Source organism: Vigna umbellata, chromosome 1 (genome assembly GCF_029865625.1).
Source record: "Vigna umbellata cultivar VRB3 chromosome 1, Vumbellata_1.0, whole genome shotgun sequence".
NCBI classification, from domain to species: domain Eukaryota; kingdom Viridiplantae; phylum Streptophyta; class Magnoliopsida; order Fabales; family Fabaceae; genus Vigna; species Vigna umbellata.
Window position 1 is genome coordinate 44,428,666 of NC_142165.1, and position 24,279 is coordinate 44,452,944.

Sequence of the window (24,279 nt, forward strand, 5' to 3'; positions counted from 1 at the left end):
TCTCTCTGTCCCGCTTCCCTGTGACCATTTTTGTTGGTAATAATGTCTGTGGAGATTGGGTATGTTTGTTTGAGTTGTAGATCACCGTTGTCTCCTTCGGTGTCTCTGTGAACTCGTCTTCTTTGTTTGAGTTAGAGATTAGCGTTGTGTCGTTGGGTGTGGATTTGGTGGAAGTTGTTAATTTTATTGTGCAATGGGTTCGTCCGGTGACAATGGTTGTTCGAACAAGGTATGAACTTTTTCGTCTCTCCGTATTCGTATTTTGGGGAGGGGATTTTGGTGTTGCATGTGTTGGTAATTTTTTTGGTGTGTGTTGCTTTTTGGTTGTGACTTACGTTGGTTATTTGTACCAAAAAACACTTTTTTTTTGCAGCTGTTTGTTCGTCACTCATTGAAAACGAAACGTATTGCTTCTTTGAATGACATTTTGAGTGAGGAGCAGAAGTCCATAATCTCCAAGACTCACTTTCGATGGTTTTTAGAATTACATGGTAATATTAAGATTGGAAGGAATATTCTGAGCGATTTACTGATTAGATGGGATGATGACAAAGGTGGTTTTAGTTTTAGAGATAAATTTGTTGAATTCAAGGAAATAGATGTCAGCTTAAGCCTAGGGTTGGGTTTGGTTGGTGAGCAGATTAAATTGAATGAAAACAAACTCAGTGAAAGTCATTGTCGCAAGTACTTTGGTGATGGAAAATATGAATTGGATTTGGTATATGAATTTATTTTTAAGCAACACAAAAAGTTGCCTTCAATAGATGTTTGTAGGTTGTACATTTTGGTAGCAATTAGTGAAGTACTGTTTCCTAATCGCAGCAGAACAATATTTCCAATTTTGTTTGAAATTGTTGATAGAATCAGTGATCTGGGAACTTTTTGTTGGGGTCGTATAGTGTACCATTATCTACTTAGCAGTCTGTGCAAAGCTTGTACAGCGTGGAATAGAGGAAAAGGTGCAACCACTGTTTATGTGGATGGTTGTGTATACGTGTTCCAGGTAAATTTGTTCCATGGATTGTTTGCTGTTTGTGAATTGAGATGACTAATTATGACGTCTATGATGTATTTCAGGTATGGTTTTGTGATCGTTTCATTCCTTCCAATGTTTGTGTACATAAATATCCAAGATTTTTGCATTGGATGAATATAAATGTTGGTGACAAGTTCATTAAACGTGCAATGGAGACGGGTGTGGTATGTACTTTATCATTTTATTACATTTGTTTGAATGAATGTTTTATGTAATGGTAATTGTGATGAAATTGCAGATGCTTGATGATTATGGTGCATCAAGGACAGAAAACAGTGAAACATGTGTCAAAGCATCAGTTAGTTCAAATGGAGAGGAATTGAATGAAGAAGACAAATCAACAATCAATATGAAACTGATAAAAGGTATTAATGATGCTTTAGAGGAACAAGATGGTGTAATTGAAGAACTTGAAGAAGAGTTATCTAGATTGCAGGCTGAGCTGCTTGAAGGGAATAATAAAGATGAAGGTGGTTACAGTACACCGTGTAACCAACATGATTTTGACATTAACTTTGACTGTGAGGGAGGAGTTTACAGCCATGAAACCGTTATGAAGGAAAGAGTACGTCGAAAACGTTACAAAAGCCATGTTTGTAGAACTCCCTACACTGGATATAGTCCGAAACTTGATTGATTAATGTAATTTCTGATTATTCCAGTATTAGGATTATGTTTAATTATGGATAGTTGTATTTGGAACAATTTTCTTTGGTATTGTTGATAAAGAAAGTGGTTGTTTCAGTTTTGAATGTTATAATAATTCCATCTGTTGTTTGGTAGCAGTGGGAAGTTGAAATTGTGGTAGTTATATGAAATGTCCAGGTCTGAGGAAGCTGTAATCGATTACAGGAGAGTTAATCGATTACTAGTCCAGAAATGGGAATGTTTACCAAAAGTATGTCCGCGATACCCAAAAATGGGTAAATAACTCCCCAGTAGTGTTTGGTCGTGTTTTTTCAGCGTTCTTAAAAGGTTTTGTGCACGGTCTTCGTCATTGTGTTTGGTTTTGTGAACCATAATGCGTTTGGAAGAGGAAACGAAGGTGTTACCAGCTTCAGAGTTCCTGGCATGGAAACCTGAGACAGACTAACGGTGTTGTAATCGATTACCAGGGACCCGTAATCGATTAATATAACAACGATCTCATTCTGCACCAAAAGTCTGACTGGTCTACCCACATAAGATTGAATAACTCTCCAGTAATGTCTGGAACCATTTTTTCATTGTTTGGCAGGTTCAGAGATCATGTCAGGGAAACCTGGGGAACAACTAACGGTGGTGTAATCGATTACCTGGTACACGTAATCGATTAATATAACAACTATCTCATTGTGTGCCAAAAGTATGACTTGTGTACCCACACAGGGCTGACAAACTCCCCAATAGTGTATGGTAGCGTTTTTTGATTGTTTGCCAGGTTCAGAGATCATTCCAGGGAAACCTGGGACAAAGTAACGGTGGTGTAATCGATTAACGGGGAGTCGTAATCCATTAATATACCAATAATGTCATTGTGTACTAGAAGTGTGTCTGGTCTCCCCAAACAGGGTTAATTAACTCCCCAGTAGTATTTTTTTTGTGTTTGCCAACTTCAGAGATCATGGCAGGGAAACCTGGGAATAACAGACGTTGCTGTAATCGATTAAAAGGGACCCGTAATCGATTAATATAACAACAATGTTATGGTGTACCAAAATTCTGACGGGACTACCCACAAAAAATTGAATAACTCCCCAGTACTGGGTGGAACCGTTGTTTCAGTGTTTGGCAGGTTCAGAGATCATGGGAGGAAACCATGGAATAACTAACTGTGGTGTAATCGATTACAAACGACCCGTAATCGATTATTAATTCAACAATCTCATTGTGTACCAAGATTCTTACTGGTCTACCCACATAAGATTGAATAACTCCCCAGTACTGGCTGGAACCGATTTTTCAGTGTTTGGCAGGTTCAGAGATCATGGAAGGGAAACGTGGGAATAACTAAGGGTAGTGTAATCGATTAACAGGGACCCGTAATCGATTAATATAACAACAATCTCATTGTGTACCAAAATTCTGACTGGTCTACCCACAGAAAATAGAATAACTCCCCAGTGGTGGCTGGAAACGTTTTTTCAGTGTTTGGCAGGTTCAGAGATCATGGGAGGGAAACCATGGAATAACTAACTGTGGTGTAATCGATTACAAAGGACCCGTAATCGATTATTAATTCAACAATCTCATTGTGTACCAAGATTCTTACTGGTCTACCCACATAAGATTGAATAACTCCCCAGTACTGGCTGGAACCGATTTTTCAGTGTTTGCCAGGTTCAGAGATCATGGAAGGGAAACGTGGGAATAACTAACGGTGGTGTAATCGATTACCAGGGACCCGTAATCGATTAATATAACAACGATAAAATAGTGTACCAAAAGTCTGACGTGTCTACCCATATAAGATTGAATAACTCCCCAGTATTGTTTGGAACCATTTTTTCAGTGTTTGGCAGGTTCAGAGATCATGGCAGGGAACCTTGGAATAACTAACGGTGGTGTAATCGATTACCAGAAAGTCGTAATCGATTAATATAACACCAATATCATTCTGTACCAGAAGTGTGTCTGCTCTACCCACACAAGGTTCAATAACTCCCCAGTAGTGTATTATGTACCCAGACATGGAAGGATCTTTTTAGTTATAACTTGAACTTCGAATACGAGAATATTGAATAAATAAATAACCAATTGAGTGACGTAAGAACTTGTTCCAGTACTTGATAACAATAATAAAAACCACGTACATTAAGAGAATGACTTAACACGATTACATCAGAGAACAAGTTTTGAAATTAAAAGGGACATAACATTATAGAAAGAAATGTTATCTAAGCAGGTGGTTGTCTCTCAAGTTGATTGCGGAGTTGAATGACTTCTTCGTGAAGGACTCCAACACGATTTTCAATTGTGTCAAATCTGTCGCCCACGAAAGTGCGGAGTTCTTGTATTTGATTGATGACTTGAGTCAATGTGTGAGAAGAGGTTGGTTGTGGATTGACAGAGGGTTGACGGACTTCATGTTCTTCATTACCAACTTCCACATCTTCTTCAATCCCTACTTGTTCTTGTATATTCCCAACGTCAACTTTGGGAACCCAAATTCCTTCATGAGTTTTGTGATAACCAAATGATGATAGAACTTCCAAACCAATCCTCTGTTTGTTCTTGACTTGGGTAAAAGGATCAGTTTCTGTAGGCACACCAAAGTGTTCCATGAATGTGGTTATTAGATGGGGATATGGTAGTTGGGCGTTGTCCCTGGTAGCCCTTTTCATCCTGTTTCGAATGACATGCCCCCAATTAATCTGAACAGAATTCATTAGTGCCCACAGCAACATAATGTCCTCCTCTGTTGCTTGTGCAACATTCGTTGATCGAGGAACTAATATACGACAAAGTACATAATGTAGTATCCTAGTTTGAAACTTCATAGTGCCGGCCAGTATTCTACCTTGTATGTTTGAACCCGGTTTGCAGATCAATTGCCTAGCACTAACAGAATTGTATTCATCTTTCCACTCGTCAACAACACCAACAGAAGGGATGGAGGTTAGTTTATGAAAAAGTGAAGGTTTGATTGTGATTTTTACCTTTTTCACCTCAGTTCTTATTACTCCGGAATCAGAAACCCGCATATTGCTATAGAAAACACGGACTAATTCAGGGTAGTAGTGGCGTCTATAAGCGACAAAATCAATTAGCCCAGCTTTTGTCAAGATGTCGAAGAATTCGAATGTACCATCACCAAAAAAGTCAACATCAAGATACTTCCCTTGCAGTATTGGACGCTCAAAGAAATGTGTAGAGAACCTTTCATATTGGTCGTCGTTGGAGAATAGTTCATTACTCGTAAGTGGTGGAGAGAGTGGTGGGGATGGCGGTGGCCGATTGGGAGGCCCCCGTGTCGAAGAAGAAGCCCTCATTTTCTTCTGAGCCCGATCTGCCATTTGGGTTACCACGCTTTCCAAAGGGGGTAGGAAGTTAAATGGTTTGTGGTAGAGGGTTATCAAAGGACTGATGTAGGTTACAGTTGTATTTAATATGAAATTGTGGTAGTGGGTGAGCAGCAGTAACTGTCCGGTGACAACATTAACTGTCAGCGCATTGTCCTGTGAAACAGAAACAAATTTGTTTTCAACCGTCAGGAAGTAAATTAAATGTCAAAACCAGTGGTGTAATCGATTACACAATTTTTGTAATCGATTACTACTGCCCTGCATGATTACCAATTGCATGGGAGAGCGGGAAAACGTATGCACCACACTTCTTCATTATGCCTCTTCAAACTCACATCAACATTAAATGATGATGAATAAATCTTTTTGAATAAATTAATGTCATTAAAAAAAATTCAAACAAAATAATTTTTTCCTGTTTATAAAAGACCGTACTTAGATGGAGCCCATAAGTGGGGAGCACCTCAGTAATAACAGGGGACCACAAACGAACTTTCGGTACATGTCAATCGTAATCGATTACATCGTATCTGTAATCGATTACAGCAGCGCAATACTCCCTTCCCACCCCTGCCTTACCCAGTTCCTTCATGCTGTGTGAAGGAAGCCAGAGTAGTTAGCTCCACCCCATACGTGGGGAGCAACTGAATAATAACAGGGGACCACAAACGAACTTTCGGTACATGTCAATAGTAATCGATTACAGCGTATCTGTAATCGATTACAGCAGCCCAGTACTCCCTTCCCACCCCTGTCTAACCCATTTCCTTCAAGCCAGTCATCAAAACACAATGTTGGGGCCACCCTAATCATGTCCCATTCCCTTATGACTGCATCCACACCTACAGGTTTCCAAGCCAAACACCAACCCGGTCATGTTGTGTCAACGAAGGCAGAGTAGTTAGTTCCAGACCATAAGTGGGGAGCAACTCAGCAATAACAGGGGACCAGCCACGAACTTTCGGTACAGGTCAGTAGTAATCGATTACAGATACGCTGTAATCGATTACAGAAGCCCAATACTGCCTTCCCACCCCTGCCTTACCCAGTTCCTTCATGCTGTGTCAACGAAGGCAGAGTAGTTAGTTCCAGACCATAAGTGGGGAGCAACTCAGCAATAACAGGGGACCAGCCACGAACTTTCGGTACACGTCAGTAGTAATCGATTACAGATACGCTGTAATCGATTACAGAAGCCCAATACTGCCTTCCCACCCCTGCCTTACCCAGTTCCTTCATGTTGTGTCAACGAAGCAAGAGTAGTTAGGTGCACCCCATACGTGGGGAGCAACTCAGTAATAACAGGGGACCAGCCACCAACTTTCGGTACACGTCAGTAGTAATCGATTACAGCGTATCTGTAATCGATTACAGCGTATCTGTAATCGATTACAGCAGCCCAATAATCCCTTCCCACCCCTGCCTTACCCAGTTCCTTCATCCAGTCATCAAAACACAATGTTGGGGCCACCCTAATCATGTCCCATTCCCTTATGACTGCATCCACACCTACAGGTTTCCAAGATAAACACCAACCAGGTGATGCTGTGTCAATGAAGCCAAAGTAGTTAGGTCCAGCCCAGAAGTGGGGAGCAACTCAGTAATAACAGTGGACCAGCCACGCACTTTCGGTACATGTAAATCGTAAGCGATTACACCGTCACTGTAATCGATTACAGCAGCTCATTACTGCCTTCCCACCCCTGCCTTCCCATTGCCTTATAACTACAGCCAGAGGTACAAGTTCCCAAGAAAACCACCTACCAGGTAAGGGTGTCTTAATGAAATGGAACAAATTTATCTGACCTACTAAATGGGGAGTTGTTCAATAAAAATAGGGGAGCAGCGATGCACTTACCGTAACGAATAAACAAACTGACTCCAACTAAAAACAAACACAACGAAAATGAATATTACCAATACTTCACCTGTATTCATTATTACTAGAACAAGTTCACATGTACATAGATCCAAGTAATACACTTTCAATAGTATAATTGTCTACAATGTATATTGTTTTACTACTGATGAAGAATCTAAACGAAGGACACATTTGTAATCCTATAGTAATCCAAAATGTTGCAGCGTCTCCAATCTTCGCACGTTGTCCTCGTCCAGGATCCAGTCACATATATACTTTTTCCTAAACGCAGCCAACTCTTCCTGAAATGAACATATTGTAATTCATAACCAATGTCAACGGTCTAATAATGTAATATTGAGAAATTCATAATTTAACATACATTTGTATAATCAGGCATGCTTTTCCCATCATATTTGTCCTCTCCATCCCAGATTTCAATAGCTTTCATCATGATTACACCACAATCGTATCTGTTCAAATTCAAAAAGACATGCATTAATTTTGTGAATGGAATCACAAAATTTTTTAACACATAGGTCAAATATAATTACGTGTTTGGTTGGACTGGGATGTTGGCTTTCTCAACTAACAAAGGACACTTAGTCTCTTCAAGTTTATCCGTCAACAAACCCCAAAGGCGTTGAATATTTTGAGCCTGTTTGGTTAAAATAACGAAAACACTTAGTTTAAACTAAGTACGATTTAAGAAGTCATTTTCCAAACAACTTTTTAATCAAGGTAAACCTTACAATGCTTCTATCAATCCGACAACGTCCTTTGATACCATTGGCAAGTGAGTCTATGACATAAAACTGAAAAGTGCAGACCTTCAGTGCATAACACCACCAATGACCATCACTTACAATTGGGATGAACACCTACACATTGTTTGGAATATGTCAAAATAGTAACCCACATTAAAAAACAAGGATCTGCTTACAAAGTACATCTTACTCACCCAATCAGCAGACAATAAGGCCTGAACTCGAACCAGATCATATCGAAAATATGGCTGGTAGTCAAGAAGTTGTCACACATGTTGATTGACTGGTCGTTTCCTATAGTCGTGCAGGACATGGGTCTTCAATATCAAATTAAAACATCATTAAACAACCATGTCAATGTTAAATTCTAGGCTACCAAAAACCAACAACACCTACTTAAACCATTTACCCCAAACATAGGACTGAATACAATCCTCTTTATGACTCCAGTCAACCTTTTTTCAAAGTACATGAACATTGTTGCTGCAAAAATTAAAACCTGCACAAAAATTAACAACTTCAACATCAAATTTATCAACTTTCTAAATTGAATGACAACAGTAATTAAAGTCAACTGTATAATTACCATGTTGTCTACACATTGCCTTGGCCCTAAAGAGCTACATTCACTTGTGCTCAACAGTTGATACATAATTTCAGAGACGTACCTGAAAAAACAACATCATTAAATCACCTACGAATATCATTGACCATAAATTCAACTACCGATAACAACAACTTATAAAAAATCATTGTGTTCTAACCTCCGTGGAATGTCTCTTCGCGTAACTGCGTGGTACAACTGATCCAAATCCACCACTGTTTTTGGATCACCAACAAAAGAACACAAAGGCAGTACATTCAACGGTTGTACATCCACTTCTCCTTCACCATCATCAACACCATCGCCAACGTCAACGACAACTATTGGATGGTCACTGGCGACTCCTTCTTCTTCTACAACCATGGTACAAGCTGGTTCTTCATCTGCACGTTCTTCATTTTCTTCATGTCCAGCTTCTTCATGTCCAGGTTCTTCATGTCCAGGTTCTTCATTTTGTTCATCTTCATGTTTTTCGTCTGCAGGTTGTTCATGAAATGAAGGACATTGTTCCACCTTTTGATACTTCACACGATCAGCAAGTAGCTTCCTAACAGCTGCAATTTCATCTCTGACTTTTCTTATCCTGGCATTGTTTGTTCTCAGTTTTTCCAAAGTGGATAATAGCCAATTTTCATCATATTCATTTTCAGCTACTTTTTCTTCTACTTTTTCTTCACGCTTGGAACCTTCACGCCTCAATCCCTCATCCAAATTGAAAGCACGACGTATGATGGGATTTAAACAATCATTCTCACTGAGGTACCAATCAAATTGTACCTTTGACAATGACAATAAATATACAACAATCACATAACAACAGAAAAAATCATTAAAACATAACAACATAACTTCATAACAAAGTTACTTACCTCGGCAGTCTTAAACATAACATCTATTTTTTTTGTTGTATAATTTAACGAAGAAAATCGCCTAACGCGCGGAAATTCCTTGGCAGAATTATCATCATGCAAACCAAGACGTTCATACGCCCAAAGCTACAGTTAAAACAATCAAACTAATCACAACAGTTATTACTATGGATTCAATTAATGCAACAAACAACCAATATAAATCATACCTGCAAAACAACAGCATTCCCACTTATGCTCAATGAATCAGCAATCGATCCAGAAAGTAGTTTCTTATTACATCTATTTAGACTATGTACAAGATATCTATGTACAGCACTACTCCAATCATAACTAGACAAACTGTCTAAGTCATCTAAGACTAAACAAGGCATGTTCGACACATATCTTGCCTTCCTGGAAAAAAAGAACACCACAAAACAAACTAATACATACAAGCGACACACCCCATCTACCTCACTATCATCATTACCTACAAGGACATTGAACATATGTATGAGGTCTTTCAATTTCGTACATTTTGAATTAAGGGATTCACCAACTTTACCCACAATTGATTCATCAAAAGGAACTTCCAAACCCCCAACTCCTAACCCTAAAGTCATGAACACATCCTGCACATTGAAAGGCACCAGATGTTGGCTAACTCTAAACGATTGATGGTGGGGAACCCATCGACGAACCATCTTTTTCAACAATTTTAGGTTCACCTCTAAAGGATCTCCAATTTCTAAACACCACTTAAACGGAGTTTGTGAAATGCGCATCTTATGTGTCGCTGCCAGTAAGGAGTTCATGTTGGCAATGTACGATGTATGTATCCAAGCTCGAAGGCGCCACTATAAAACAGTTCAAAATTATAATAGTCAAATTGCTTCTCCAAAACAACAAAGAAAACATTCCTCTTTATTGTCTACTTACATTGTTATTAGAGGATTCCATTTTCAACTCTAAAAATAGCGTCTGTCAAATATTCACCTACAATAGGAAAGGCTGATCAACTTACTATTAGTCAAACTCCTTCCAAAACGCAAGTACACATACCATGGAGTCAGGAATCAAAAAACTCACCTTTAAAACATAGATTACACAATCAAACTTACAATAAACGGGAAAACCAATGGCGGACATACATAAATGGCGAAAGGAATAAATGGGAAAACACGGGTTCGCAATGAAAAAACCGTCGTTGTCAAATCTCCATAAAACGAAAACGAACAAGGGCATATAAAATACCTTGCGATTAACACTCACCCCAACCGTCCAACGAACAACGACGACGTTAAAAAACCGCTCCTTTGAAGAAAATGACAACGCTTGCCCCTTCAATACACTTCCTCCCAACACTTCAATGGTGGACGGAGACAAAGGACTTCAATGCCGGACTTCAATACTTCCAAACACGATTTCGCTGGCGTGCACAAAGTTCAGAATGGTGGACGCAGAGTTTCGGAGTCTCTTTTGGTGGAAGGCTTCGTTTTCGAATGAAACAAATGTTTAGACAGAGTTTCTGGAATTGTAAGGGCGCCAAAAAATCATTCCGAAACTACCCTCCAAATCAGCTTATTTACTTTTCAAATCTCCAATTAAAACAGCAAATCACACAACGACACGTGTCGTTGTTAATTTGTTGTCAAATCGGCGTTGTCGAACAAACATTTTCCTTTAAATATTGGAATCTGTCCAATCGCTCTTACATTTTTGCCCCTTCAATATTTTACATATTATAAAATTTCTTCTCACTGAACTTTTGCATGTTGCAACTAACAACTAAAAGAAAATAAACTAAAAAAATAACAGATTGTATCTTAAAGTAGAGACCAAATGGATATAATGCATCAAAGAATGAGAGACTCCATTTTTTATTAGAGAGACAGAAAATTAGAAACAAGCCCTACACATATGAGAAGACTGAGTAATGGCAAAACTGCATTAAAATTTTGAAATCTAAGACCAACCAAATTAACGACAAGTAACACTACATCAAGGACCAAACATATAGCAGATTGGAGATAGATTAGACTATTCACCTGGGAGAGTTGGACTTAAGTTGGGATTACAGACAAAGTGAATGTAAGAAAGGCCAAACCTAACCTACACATCTAAAAGGGCGAATCGTATCTAGAACCAAAGATGGGAGAGATTAAAATTAAGTTGGAAACAGAATCAATTTTGTTGGAATAAAATAAAGCCATGTTGGAACAGAGACATATCTTTCAAAATAAGGAATCTAAAATATAACAAAACGTAAAAATAATACATTGTTTTAGGTTTCCTGGGCAATGTTCTTTAGAAATGGTCTTGTTTACGGCAGTGTTCGATGCTGAATGTGGAAGCATTGTTTAACAGGAATTCAAACCACGAATTATCACCACGTAGGTGGAAGACTACGCACTTGTCTCTAAAATTAATTGAAGACAGTCTAAATTATTTCAAGAAATTATTGTATGTGCTGCAAAAGATAAAGTGCAAACTCCATTCTCACTCACGATTACTTAGCATAAGCAGAATGTGGCATCTCTCTCATTAACATTCCATGAGAAGAACCACCAGGAACACCATCTTCTGATTCTAAGACGACCGCATTCGTTTTGTCCGATGTCTCGTTCTTGATCTCATTAAAACAGTACACAGGAGCCTGCCAATATTCATCCTCAAGCACTGCACCTACCTCAAATGTCATCACATGAGCAACCATCCCTGCATCCACCGTAGCAATATCCACGCAACATTTATTAATCATTTATAAATTAAAGACCAAAAAACATAAATAGCCATTAACGAGAATAACGATATTGCAGAAAAGTAGTAGCATGAATGCTTAGAGTTTGGTTAGAGAAATTTCTAAGCAAACACTTTTAGGCCAAACAAATTAAAAAAAAATGGAATCAGTTTCTCCATTATCTAAATTAACTTGTTTACGAACTACTTTATAAAAGTTATTTCCCGATCCTCCAAAATCTAATTTTTAATTCATCAATAAGCTAATTTTAGTTCACTGATTAGCTGATCGATTTTTTCATTCTTATTTTTCTCTCTCGTTGTGAAATTTTTTCTTTCAAACATAACTTAGTAGCAAATGACTGAGGACATGTTTGCTCACAGATTTAGTGTGTAACAGCATCTGATAGAGAATTACGAGGAATCGTGCAAATGAAGAGAAAAGGTGTACAGTTGACTAACCGGAGAAGAAGATCCACTTGACGGGTCTTCGGGTGAGGACATCCTCGTAGTAGGTGATGAAGTCGACTTTCTCCCAGACGTTGCAGAGGAAGTTGTCCACATGCTCTTGGCCGAGGTAGTTAGCGCCGTCGAGCCAGTTAGGGCGGAGAATGCCAACGTCGAAGAGGATGATTTTGCAGGTTTTGTCGAAAGGTTGGAGCGTGTAGTAAAAGGAGGTTCCGTTGTCCCATTCGAGGTCGTAGGTGAGTTCGCCCAGCTGGTGTTGAATGATGTTGAAGTTGCGGCCATTGGGCCAGTCGTACCATAAGTCCGTCTTCTGGAGATCGCCGCTTCGGTTTATGAACAGAACCGAATGAAACTGGTGCGGCCAATCAGCTGGCACTGGAATTGAGTCATTCGCTGTTGTGAATAGGAAATGTTGAAGAAAGAGAAATAAGAACAAGACGTTAATGGCTTCCGCTGCAGAGGCCATTGCAAATACAGGGCGAGCGTGAAGGGAAAGAAGATAAGGAATGTGGCGTGACATTGACCATTGTAGAGTCAGTGAAAAAAGATAAAAAAAAAAAAAAAAAAGTTATATATAATAATCGTGTTTACCTGAATAATTGAACGAGTCAATACATAACATAACTATAAAAATGGAAATGGTTGTTTAGTTTCTTAATTTAAAACGAAGTGCTTTTGAATAAAAAATATTACTATTAAGTAAAAATAACCTTTTTCCACTAAATTACATACATCAAACTATCAAAAATTTGTTGATCACGGTAGAATTAAATAGATTTGATTCCATGAACTTTTTGTTTATAATACTAAGAGTTGACATCCTAAACAGTACATGTTTCGCAATGATATTTTAACTATCTACATTTCTAATCCAAAAGTTAATCTCATAACTCGTAAAAAGTGTCTCAGAATCTTCAAATTAAAACAAGTTTTGCATCTTTACTTTTAACTTTCAAATTTCCCAACTGTATTTGCTATCATCTGGGCCATGTCAAGCAACAACCTCAAATTAATGAAACTGAAGTTGTAGCAACGACACCGCTCTTTTATCAGTGGAGTTCATTTGCTTTTTTGTTCTGAATAGAACAAACCAATTCAATATTCAGATAGTAACATTGACATACGAAAAGGATGAAGGAGTTCAAAAAATATCGAACAAAGACACACAATTAGAACGGAAAATCCAGAATCAAGCATTTCGAGCCACAGTATAAATCACTCATCAGCTATATCAAGCTTCCAGAATGCCATCAGTTTTCATCCCTTTTACTGTTCTCTAGTAGCTACCATATACCTTTATTTTGCAGTTACATAACTGTAAATAGTAGTATAAAATACGGTAAATGTGTTTTTTCATTGTTACAAATGAAAAGATCGTTTATTCCGAAGCTACTGGTTCCCAGTAATGGGACCACCCCGGAATTTCTTGATATCATCCCAGCCTCTTACCCATGGTTGGCCAGGTGTTGCTCTTGTTTCAGGAGCAGAATGACTCTCAAGATTTTTCATAACTCCTTCTCGCACTGCAGTAAAGACCTGTGCAACAATCGACAGGCATGAGAATTCATACCCCAAAGAATAACAAAAATCTAACTAGGTAACCAAATTGGAATTTCATCATTTAAATAACAAAATAAGACTCACTGGGTTTGTGCTGATTGATTCCGGGGGTTGCTCTTGCCCAGATATCCAGTTCCATAAATCTGGATTCTCCTGTAAAACAGAAACATGATTTTGAGGTGAACCCGGTGACACAGACTCAAAATCAACGTTATGTGCCTCCCAAACATGAACAACAAGTTGATATCGCATTTCCATTTTTTATCAGAACAAAAGCATCAAACAAACTACATTTATCATTAACCTTCCTTCTCATTTTACAGATTCAAGATCTAATTTGCTCTTAAAAGTGTATAAATAGAACGGTTAAGTTCCAAAGGAGATTAATTAATCTTTCCTCTCCAACTTCTTTTAGAATAATCTCACAAATTATCAAGATGAGAATCACCACTCCATCCTTTATTGTACTATAAGAAGCCACACTTCCATTTAAATTTTCCACACATAAAAAGGCCCTCTTAGAGGGGACACATCAAATATTAACAAGAAAACTAACCCGAATCAAATAAAGAATCGATACATTGAAAAAATTCATCAACCTTTGCATAATCGTAATTATTTGACTGAAAGCCATTTTCACATATGAAGAGGAAAAAGCCCCCAATAAATGCATAAAACATGAGAAATTACTAGGTGTCCAGGACCACCACCTCTCTATGGTGCCACCAATGTTCATATAACATATACTTAAACTTTACTGTTTACAAGAAAGAATTAGTAACACTTGATAATGTATCATATGAAAGTTAGCAAGGACCATTTAATAGTTTCTCCGAAAACGCCTACGATCATGTTGTCAAGATAGGTACTTTTAAATAGATAAGCATGTTACCTCCAAAATACATGTAACTATACCCTATATTCTTGTATATTAAAAACTCTTAAGGTTTGAATTTCCAGATGGCATTATCACCGTACTAACAGATTATTTTATTAAATGTGTATTATAAATCCTATTAAGTTATTAAGAATGTATTATATTGGAATTTCAAAAGATTTAAAAAACTTACAAAAAAATGGCTGGTGGTTATTTAATCAGAAACTTTCAAACATAAAAAAGTATTAGGGTATTCGATCAAAACTATCAAGATGTGTTTTAGATGACAACAAAATCAGTGGTATTCAATTGATATTTCAAAAGACTAAAAGTATAATGTACTCCAAATCCCATAAATTTCAATGGATTATGTCATTGATTAAATTTTTACGGATTTTTTGTGATTTTTTATTTCTATGCATAAATATCATTCCTATGAAAATATCCCTCACCAAAACATGTGAGACTTTTCTATTCAACATAGCAGTCCGGATGGTATTTCTACATTTAAGTAACTGTTTTCCATTATACTTAACGAAATGAAAAATGCAGCTACTAGGAATTATACGAAAACAACAAAATAAGAACGATTTTTTTTTTAAGAAATTAATGGAGTGTTAGCAACATGTCGTTTGACAAGCCTCCAGTAACAGTCTAACTGCTAGAAATAAAACTGTTCATCTGATCCAAGTGGAATGAATTAAGACCCCTCTTAATCTTCACAGAATCTCTCAGTGAACACCAAAATAAAGCTAAGCAGTTTGATTAGCCAGTGTTATTAATGATCACCCTCATTACATGATGATAACTAGTTTTAATTGAAATATGGCAATCCAGTCGAAATAATAATAATATATAAAGTGGAAAAGAAAGTACCAAGTCAAGAACATGAACGAGAGCTCGAATACGATTTTCATCCAATGAGCGAATATTGTCCTCCACCCATTTCCCAAGCACCAAATCGAGTTCCAGGAACCCTCGCTGCTTGCTTCTATACAATAGCCTAAGGGAATTGCCAAAAAGTAATGATTAAAAAAAAGGATGATCATTCCTTAACACATCACTTTTAATATCATTTAAGAACGCAAAAAAAGGGGAACGGAAGATTGAGAAGGAGAACCTGTTGAACAAGCGTCTTTTGCTTTCTTCGTTGGAAAGATCGATATTCAGAGATTGAGAGTGAGGATCGTTGGCAGCGTGGGATGTGAAAGGGTGAAGCGAGAAAAGGGTTCTAGGAAAGGGGTTCTGAGATTTTGGGAAAGACGAGGAGTTGAGAAGGTTGGTTATGAATCTTGTGATACGCAAAGAAGCCATGAGAAGGATTGGGTTGTTGCGTTGCTTGTGGGTACCTTAGGCAGGTTTATGCAAAGGTGGAACCTTTCTGCTGTTGCTGCTACCGTGGCTCTGTTTCCTCCACATCCCACATCGAAAACCGAAAGCATTTCTGCCAACAGTTCCTACTGTTTTTTCTCTGTCAACAAGAAGTAAAAATGATAAAATAAAAAAGATCAAAGAAATTCTTTAAAAATTTCTCTTTTAGATTATCTCTGATTTTATTTTATATATATAACTAGGATAGTGTTAAAAAGTGATTTATTTTCAAGTAATTCTTTGCGGTACAATAAATACTTCTTTTAGTTAAAGGTTTAATTGATTCGGATTTCCAAATTTGTGTTAATTAGGTTTTTTTATTTTGAAAATGTTTAATTAATTTTCGTATTTTGAAAGTGTTCGATTTGATTTCTCTTTATGCAAAATTGAGTCAATAATGCTCTTGCCGTTAATTGCTGTGGATGACGTTAAATTTTTTGCGTTGTGACATACTGAGGTATGTTTACTAATCATGTGGTACAGGCACAGTAACAATTCATTACGTGAATTTATTTGATTTTAAATTTTTAAAAACTTTAAAATATGGTAAATTTAATAAAAAAAATGTTATATCTATTTCTGGAAATGAAATTAAAACATATTAGGATTAAGTTTGGTATTTAGGGATCAGATTTTGAGTGTGCGAGAAAATTGGGGAAAATAGGGTTTTTCGTGGATTCGTTCTGGTTCGAAATTGGGAGAAAATAGGGTTATAGTGAGAAATTAGTTGTGATGAAGTTTGGTTTTACGATTTTGGCATCATCTATCGGTGATTTTTCGGTGGAATTGGCAAATATTTAGCAGTAAAGCACTGTGGGCAACACGTGAAGCAGAGTCTTCTGAGTTGACTCAAAACCAACATAGAAACATTGCACGGTGTTGGCGGCGGAGGAGGTCGAGGAGTTGGGAGGGGGAGAAGTCGAGGGTGGTGAGTGGCGGAAGTGGAAGATGAGAGAGTGGAGGAGAATCTGAAGGTGGAAGAGATAAAGAAAGAGAATGAGAAAGGTGTTGTGTGGCGTTGGGTTATTACAGTGTAAGGAATAGGGTGGTAGTAGAGAGATGATAATACCATTGAGACAAATTTACAAACATGTGGTGTGCGTGAAGAATTGGTGACCACATCAGCGATGTTCAGAAGCCAAAACCACCAAAGGAATTGAATAATCCAGTGCAAAGATAAATCAACCAATTCACCAGTGAGAGATAAATTATCACAGAAGAAAAATTGGCTCCTTTTTTCCACTTCTTTCTCATCAATAAAAACACACTAAAAGTTCATAAACCCAGAAGCCAAAGCCATAAGCAAAAAACATTGATTAGGGGGGTAGGCGTGGATGTAGATGTTGAAGAGATGGGTGTGGGAGGGTGAAAAGAAGGTTTCCCAGAGAGGGGAGAGGGTGAGGAAGAGGAAGGCGATTCTGGAGGTGGAGGAGAGGTGGGAGATGGTGTGTGGGGCGGCGGCGCGACGGAAGAGGGCGAGGGCGTCGGCGAAAGAGGGCTATTCAACCATTTTTAGGTTTTCTTCTTCTCTATCTGATGAGATTGTGGAGTTGATTGATTGTAGAAACAAAAATATAGAGAATTTGGTTATGATTGGATTTAGAATGGTTAAGACATTTATGAGCTTTGAAATCTCTTTATTTACGAGGACTATATTTATTAAATATAATTTATTTTAAACTTCAAATAAAATAATTCCACGTAATGAGTTGTTACTGTGCCACATGGTTAGTAAACACTACCTCAACATGCCACAACGCAAGGGCATTATTGACTCAATTTTACATAAACAGGACCAAATTGAGACCTTTCAAAATACGAGGACCTAAAAAAATTTAATGTCGTCCACAGCAATTAACGATAAGGGCATTATTGACTCAATTTTACATAAACAGAGAAATCAAATTGAGCACTTTCAAAATACGAGGACCTAATTAACGTAAATCTATATAAATAGAGACCTCCGAATCAATTAAACCTTAGTTAAAAGTAGTTGTTAACTCTTTTAACACTTAACATGGTTGACATGTTTTTCTCTTAAATTACACAAAATACAAGACCTCTCATTTTCATTTTCTTAAGAAAAAAAGAATGGAGACACTCGAAAGAATACCTTGAAACTACTTCAAATTTTAAGGGTAATTTTATTCAAGAGAAATTCAGAAATACATTTATGTGGTTCTTATAAAAAAATTATTATCCTCCATTCACAACATCTATTTTTTGGTAGAAACAATTAGTCACACAATCTTTTATTAGTTAAGTTTATATATGAATATAATAAGAGAATAAAAATGGGTCATTAAAAAAAAGCTTATTGTGTCTTGATGACGAATTTTTCTAAAAGTTAATCAATCAATAGAATTATTGCTTGGAAATATAACTGACATTATTAAAGTGCTAGAAGATTAGTACAAATTAGTTTTATAATTGTGATTAAACTGTGTTTGAGTTATAATTGATCAGTGATAACTAAAAGTCTATTATAATTTTTATAAATAACCGTTCAAATGATAGTCAGTGATTATTGATTAATACATCTAATACTCGAATGTTTTAATTCTTTCTAACTTAAGTATCATAATATCCTGAATGATTTTTGGTAAATGAGAGACTTATATTACTTATTATATTAAAGATAACTACAAATGGAATGTAAAGAATAAACAAATGGTTTAATTTAGAAATTAATCTTTAAACTATATAAAAGAAAACAAAATGCTTTTTAAGAAAAGAAAAAAATAAGGAATGAAAATTATAAAACGAGGTGCATAAAGAAAAAGTGTCTCATTTATCAACTATAGTTAATTTTTGAAATATATTTTTTATTGATTTATCAAATGAGTTATTTGATAAACTTTTGTTTCCAAAACTTACACACAGATGAATTGAAGTTAGGGTCAATGTGTACTTGATTATTATAATATTAAAATAAAGTTTTAATTAAATTTTAATTATTTTTTAAAATTGTATGAGTTTATAAAATATTATAAATTGTAAATAGACTCCTGAATATTTTAGATTAATTGTAAAATTACTCTTTAGTTAATTTTTATTATTTGTAATTTAATTTTTAAATTAAGATCCTATTCCATCTACTTCAACTCAAATCTAATAAAAATTTGCCTAATCTGATGTAGCACAATTTAGGCCTAATTTAACTAATTAACTAGTATAATTTTTCTCGATATAACTTAGATCTAATCTAATTCGATGATATCGAACTTATACAAACCCAACTTGACCTTATTCATAATGATCTATGTTTAAGTTTAGATCATGTTAATACTTTTTATGTGTGTAAATATTTTTTTAAATAATTGTTTTTATTTTTAAAGAATTTTTTTTTACTGTAAAAAGTAACTTATGAGTTATTCTTAACCTATAAACTTTTGATGATACAAGATTTTCTTATATAGATTTTTTTGTTCTATGATATTTTTGGACTATGTAGATCTCGATCAAACCTTATAAGCTCACGCGTCATTCTCATACTCCACATATTTTGAGGATAATTTTATCTAACAAAAATTATAGGTTTAATCATTCAGGAGGTTCCTATTTTCGAGGAGAATCTCAATTTTGTCCTGTTCTTTTTCAATTTCTCAATTGAATTCTAATTTTGTGAAAATTGCAACAATTGGATCCCTACCGTTAAATTGGACTCAACAACGTTAGTGTGTGATTGACGTGGCACAGAGTCGGTTACTTAAGTGAGGTGGCTGACTTATTACAGAAGAAAGTAGATTACTTTTCATTTTAAAAGTTGCCTTACGTTTTTTCCTTTTGATTACTTTTCATTTTAAAAGTTTATCTACGTTATATTTCTTTCCTTTTATTTATTTTTCAATTCAATCAAAACAAAACACAGAAAACAAGAACAAAACCCTAATGCAGTGCCATGTACGGTCACGACAGAGACTTTCGCCGTCGGACAGCGAACCCAGATGTCGCAAAAACACCGCGCCTATCTGACCCATCATCTCCTTCCTTGCAAAGACCGCGCCAAAACCAAAAAAAGAAGAGGAGATTGACGTCCTCATGATGCGAAATAAAACCTGAAAGAGGGGAGAAGAAATCGGTTCTCTACAGACCTTAACCAGAACCAAAAGGGGAAGGAGAATGGTGCCTCCCTATTTTGTCAAGCCTCTTTATAAAACAGGAAAGGAGAAAAAACCCTCTAATGCTAGGGTTTGTACGAGAAGTAAAAAACAAGAATTGGGAGAATTTCTGATAAGGGTTCGTCAAACTAAAAAAATGACCCCTTGTGAAATAGGAGGTGGAAAAATGCAGTGGATGGGAAGAAGACGTTGGGGGAGGCGTTGAATTCGGCGACAACGTCGAAGGTGTAGTCTCTCCTCCAACTACAGTAGTGACCTCAACTTGATTCTTCATTATTTTGATTTTTGATATTCCTTGATCTCGGACAACACACCGTTTTGTGTATTCGTATGGGGAAAACTTCCAAAATCTTAAATTCCTCTAAATAACCTTCTACTAGTTCTGGAATATACTCAAATGCACATCATTAATTCACGTCAATTAAAAACACTCACTCCAGCGTGCCACGTCAATTAAGAAAGGGACTCAAGCGTGCCACGTCAACCACACACTAACGCCGTTGGGTCCAATTTAACGGTAGGGACCCAATTGTTATAATTTTCATAAAATTAAGACCAAATTGAGAAACCGAAAAAGAACAGGACGAAATTGAGATTCTCCTCAATAAATAAGGACCTCCTGAATGATTAAACCAAAATTATAAATACATCTCCATTATTCTTTTTTTTTTAAATTCCTTTCTTCTATCATAGATTTTTTTAGGTAGACAGTCTTTTTTTTTTCAATTCGTGTTTCTTTTTAAAACAAATTTGCCCAAACATGTGAAAGATTGAGATTATTTTATTAGAAACATATTTTTTCAAAAAAGGTTTAAACAAACAAACACATCTTCACTCTTTTTCCATTTTTAAAATTTTCCACTTCAACAATCTGATAATGTCTGATTATTCCTGGCGTTGTGTATAATTATAATTTTTAAAATTTTATACATATAGATAGAAAGACAAAAAAATATGCTTTTAAATCATTATAATTACAATTTCTAGTCTTATTTTTATTTAAAGTTAAAGTATTTAATTAATAAATAAAGTACATAATTTAGATAGTGTGATATTAAAAAGTTTTATGATAATAAATAGTACAATTTTATTGAAATATATGTTAACATTGTAACATTTTTTTATTCATTCATTGAAATGCTACACCAGCTTAGTGATTTTGAAACATTTAGTAAAATCGATTTATCAATTAGGTGAGACATACATAACTAGTCAGATTGAAAGAAGATAAAGTAGCCAGAGCTGCGAAGAAAACTAGTCTGTAACATAACAAATGTTTGACAAAATTAGTATCTTATGATATGAGAAAAGTAAAGATAGCATAGTTAAAGTAACAAACATGCAGTAACTTCCTTTTCCTTAAGCATCAGTGATCACTGATCAGTGAAGAAACATCAAATATCTAGAATAATGAACTAGTCACTAAAACAAAATGACATAGAGTAATACTACTTTTGTATGTGACATGACATTGACAATGACAAACATGCAGATTTCCTTCAATTCTGTGAAGATGGTCTGAACCTGATTGTTGAACTAAGTGCTTAAAAGTTAATTTCCCGTCTCTCTGCAAAGAACTTGCCTGTAATAGCTTGATCAGGAAGAAGGGAAAGCCAGACTCCAGAATCAGCACCATCCTCAACTGACACACTTCCTGCATAACCAGTGAGAGCAGTTTTCACCCAACCAGGGCAATAGCTGTTGATAAAAATCTTTTCACCATCTGGTCTCTCAGAAAGCTTGTGTGCCATGAACCTTGTGTATGCATTCACTGCTAGTTTTGACATTGAGTAGTCTGTGAAAGTTGGAGGCCACCCTCCTGATTTCCAAGTTCCATCTTCCACTTGTTTCAGAAAAGTTGCTACCATATCATCAATCAGCTCCTCTGTAAGTGTTTCAATATTACTTAGTTTCTCCTTCAATTCTTCATTCTCCAATCTCTGCAGTGTATGTTAACTCCACCAACTTAGACTCACCTTTTACATAATCACCTATCACTTTCTTAACTTTTACCATTGCTATCTAATTCATTCTAAGTATAAAAAATCTTTTACAGAACATGCAACATATTGTTTACTCACATTGCGTTTGCCGTTTAGTCGACCAAGACGCGAGCTCACATTTACGATGCGTCCACCAGCAGAGGATGGCTTCATCAATGGAATCATGGCTTCGATCATACGCTTGGTGCCAAAATAATTTGTTTCAATGACCAAATTAGCATGTTCAACGGAATTATTAGACCCAAAGTTGAAATTCACACCAGCGTTATTTACCTGCAGAAAAATGATATTACGGCATAATTACAAACACAATAAGGGCATCTGCTACTGCTACATTGCATGCTGGTGTTATACGGAGACTAAACTCAAAAAAATTATAGTCTTTATGCTTTCATGTAACTCCTTGAGGTATCCTTTCAATTCAATTTCCTGATACCTTGACCAAATCTAAGTTTCTAACAATTTGGCACAGATTTAGCTGCATATCCATGTCTTAGAAGCTTACCAGAATGTCCAAGCCACCGTAATTTTCCTTCAACCAGTCACCGAATTCGCTGATGGAAGAAGGGTCGAGAAGATCAAGCTGATGGCATGCCACATCTTGCAGACCACCCTCTTGCAAGACTTTAATTGATTCAACTCCAACACTAGCATCTCTTGATGTCAGTATCACAGTAACTCCATGATCAGCAAGTTGTCTAGAGATCTCGAACCCAATTCCTCTGTTTCCTCCGGTAACCACGGCAATTGTTTCCTTGGACCACCATCTATTCATAAGCACAAGATTAAACACAGGTGGAAAAAGGGTAGGATCTCTAGTTCCATCAATCACGGATTCTCCATTGAACTTTGATCCAAAAATCAAGGTGAATACACAACAAATCACATTCTCTGAATAATTTAAAATTCATTGTAAACTACAGAACGGTGATAAATTGATTAAATAAAAAATTGTATAAAAGAGGATAAAGTTGAATCCTGAAGATTTGGCGATATATATGAGAAGGAAATGAAAAGAAAAGGAACCTCTGGTGATCAGCATAAGGAATTGTCCTGAGAAGAGATATCTCCTGCAACCTCTTATCTTTTCGCTCTTTAGCTTTTTCTTTGTGCCCCATTGTGTTGGTTCAGCAACAAAACCATGTGGTGTTCATGTTCAAAGAGATGAAGCTTGTATCTGTCTCACACAAACACAAATGAGTGGCAATGCATGCATGCATGCACGCCACGTTGTTGGTCTCACCATATATCTTGGCCTTTCGGTCAAATGTGTAGAGCTATACTTCAGGGAACAGAATTCTTACACTATTTTCAAAACCAAGCTCCCATATATATTATATTTTTATTTATAGTTCTATTTTTTTATTTTTATATATGCATCGGTTATTTAAATTACATTATTTTTTAGTTTAACAATGTAATATGAAAACTAAATGTACCGTTATATATCAATGTGGTGGAGTGTATTTCTCATAACCCATTTAAAACTCATTAAAAACCAATTTAAGTCAAAGCCAAATGTCAAGTAAGAGAGCTGGAAATCAGAAAGTAGAAAATATATGGCCGCAGGAGGTTGACCGTTGTTAATGACGGTAGGAGTAAAATTCTGGGTTTTCAAAAGTTCACTTCACTTCTGCTTGCACCATTCTTTTCCAAAGTTCTGAACTTTCATTTTTTCCTCCTTTTCTCTAAGATTTCTTCATCCTCTCTCTACAAAATCTTACTCTTTTCTTCCTCCGATCATCAAACAAACCACACCTGAGTACTCTCGGCGTCGAGGGAGTTCGTTTGAACCGATCAGTTTTTGATTCTGAGCTGGTAAGTTCATCTCTCCCTCAGCCGTGTGTTTTCTGTCGCATGCAAACCCAGATTTTTGGTTGCATGAGTTGATCCTCTCATTCTGAGTATTTCTGGTCTTGTGTTTGATTTAGTTTCTTAAGGCGTGACTGTAGAACGCTAAGGTCTCTGGTAGAGGCGAACCATATACTGCATTTGTAAACGTTCATTCACGCTTAGA

General features: G+C 36.3%; 5 protein-coding genes across 5 annotated transcripts; all 5 read right to left on the reverse strand.

Annotated features, from left to right (window-relative positions):
- Window positions 1-7,036: 7,036 nt before the first annotated feature.
- On the reverse strand, window positions 7,037-7,853 carry LOC148205468 (uncharacterized). The gene is made up of 5 exons (XM_088104571.1): window positions 7,845-7,853; window positions 7,654-7,782; window positions 7,456-7,559; window positions 7,284-7,374; window positions 7,037-7,203 (listed from the first exon to the last, which is right to left on the reverse strand). The coding sequence occupies exons 1-5, from the start codon at window positions 7,851-7,853 to the stop codon at window positions 7,102-7,104; spliced, it is 435 nt and encodes a 144-aa protein (XP_087960697.1). The 3' UTR covers window positions 7,037-7,101.
- Window positions 7,854-7,859: 6 nt separating this feature from the next.
- LOC148205469 (uncharacterized) lies at window positions 7,860-9,245 on the reverse strand. Its single transcript, XM_088112913.1, has 5 exons — window positions 9,142-9,245; window positions 8,433-9,049; window positions 8,255-8,336; window positions 8,078-8,167; window positions 7,860-7,985 (listed from the first exon to the last, which is right to left on the reverse strand). Exons 1-5 carry the CDS (start codon window positions 9,157-9,159, stop codon window positions 7,935-7,937), a joined length of 858 nt encoding a protein of 285 aa, XP_087969039.1. The 5' UTR covers window positions 9,160-9,245; the 3' UTR covers window positions 7,860-7,934.
- A 2,108-nt stretch (window positions 9,246-11,353) lies between these two features.
- On the reverse strand, window positions 11,354-12,865 carry LOC124827149 (uncharacterized protein At4g14100-like). The gene is made up of 2 exons (XM_047300142.2): window positions 12,325-12,865; window positions 11,354-11,841 (listed from the first exon to the last, which is right to left on the reverse strand). The coding sequence occupies exons 1-2, from the start codon at window positions 12,848-12,850 to the stop codon at window positions 11,633-11,635; spliced, it is 735 nt and encodes a 244-aa protein (XP_047156098.1). The 5' UTR covers window positions 12,851-12,865; the 3' UTR covers window positions 11,354-11,632.
- A 634-nt stretch (window positions 12,866-13,499) lies between these two features.
- SDHAF2 (succinate dehydrogenase assembly factor) lies at window positions 13,500-16,224 on the reverse strand. Its single transcript, XM_047300143.2, has 4 exons — window positions 15,888-16,224; window positions 15,644-15,770; window positions 13,975-14,043; window positions 13,500-13,866 (listed from the first exon to the last, which is right to left on the reverse strand). The coding sequence occupies exons 1-4, from the start codon at window positions 16,079-16,081 to the stop codon at window positions 13,720-13,722; spliced, it is 537 nt and encodes a 178-aa protein (XP_047156099.1). The 5' UTR covers window positions 16,082-16,224; the 3' UTR covers window positions 13,500-13,719.
- A 5,290-nt stretch (window positions 16,225-21,514) lies between these two features.
- Window positions 21,515-23,485, reverse strand: LOC124827144 (NAD(P)-binding Rossmann-fold superfamily protein). Its single transcript, XM_047300139.2, has 4 exons — window positions 23,289-23,485; window positions 22,768-23,029; window positions 22,341-22,535; window positions 21,515-22,199 (listed from the first exon to the last, which is right to left on the reverse strand). Exons 1-4 carry the CDS (start codon window positions 23,378-23,380, stop codon window positions 21,804-21,806), a joined length of 945 nt encoding a protein of 314 aa, XP_047156095.1. The 5' UTR covers window positions 23,381-23,485; the 3' UTR covers window positions 21,515-21,803.
- Window positions 23,486-24,279: the final 794 nt, after the last annotated feature.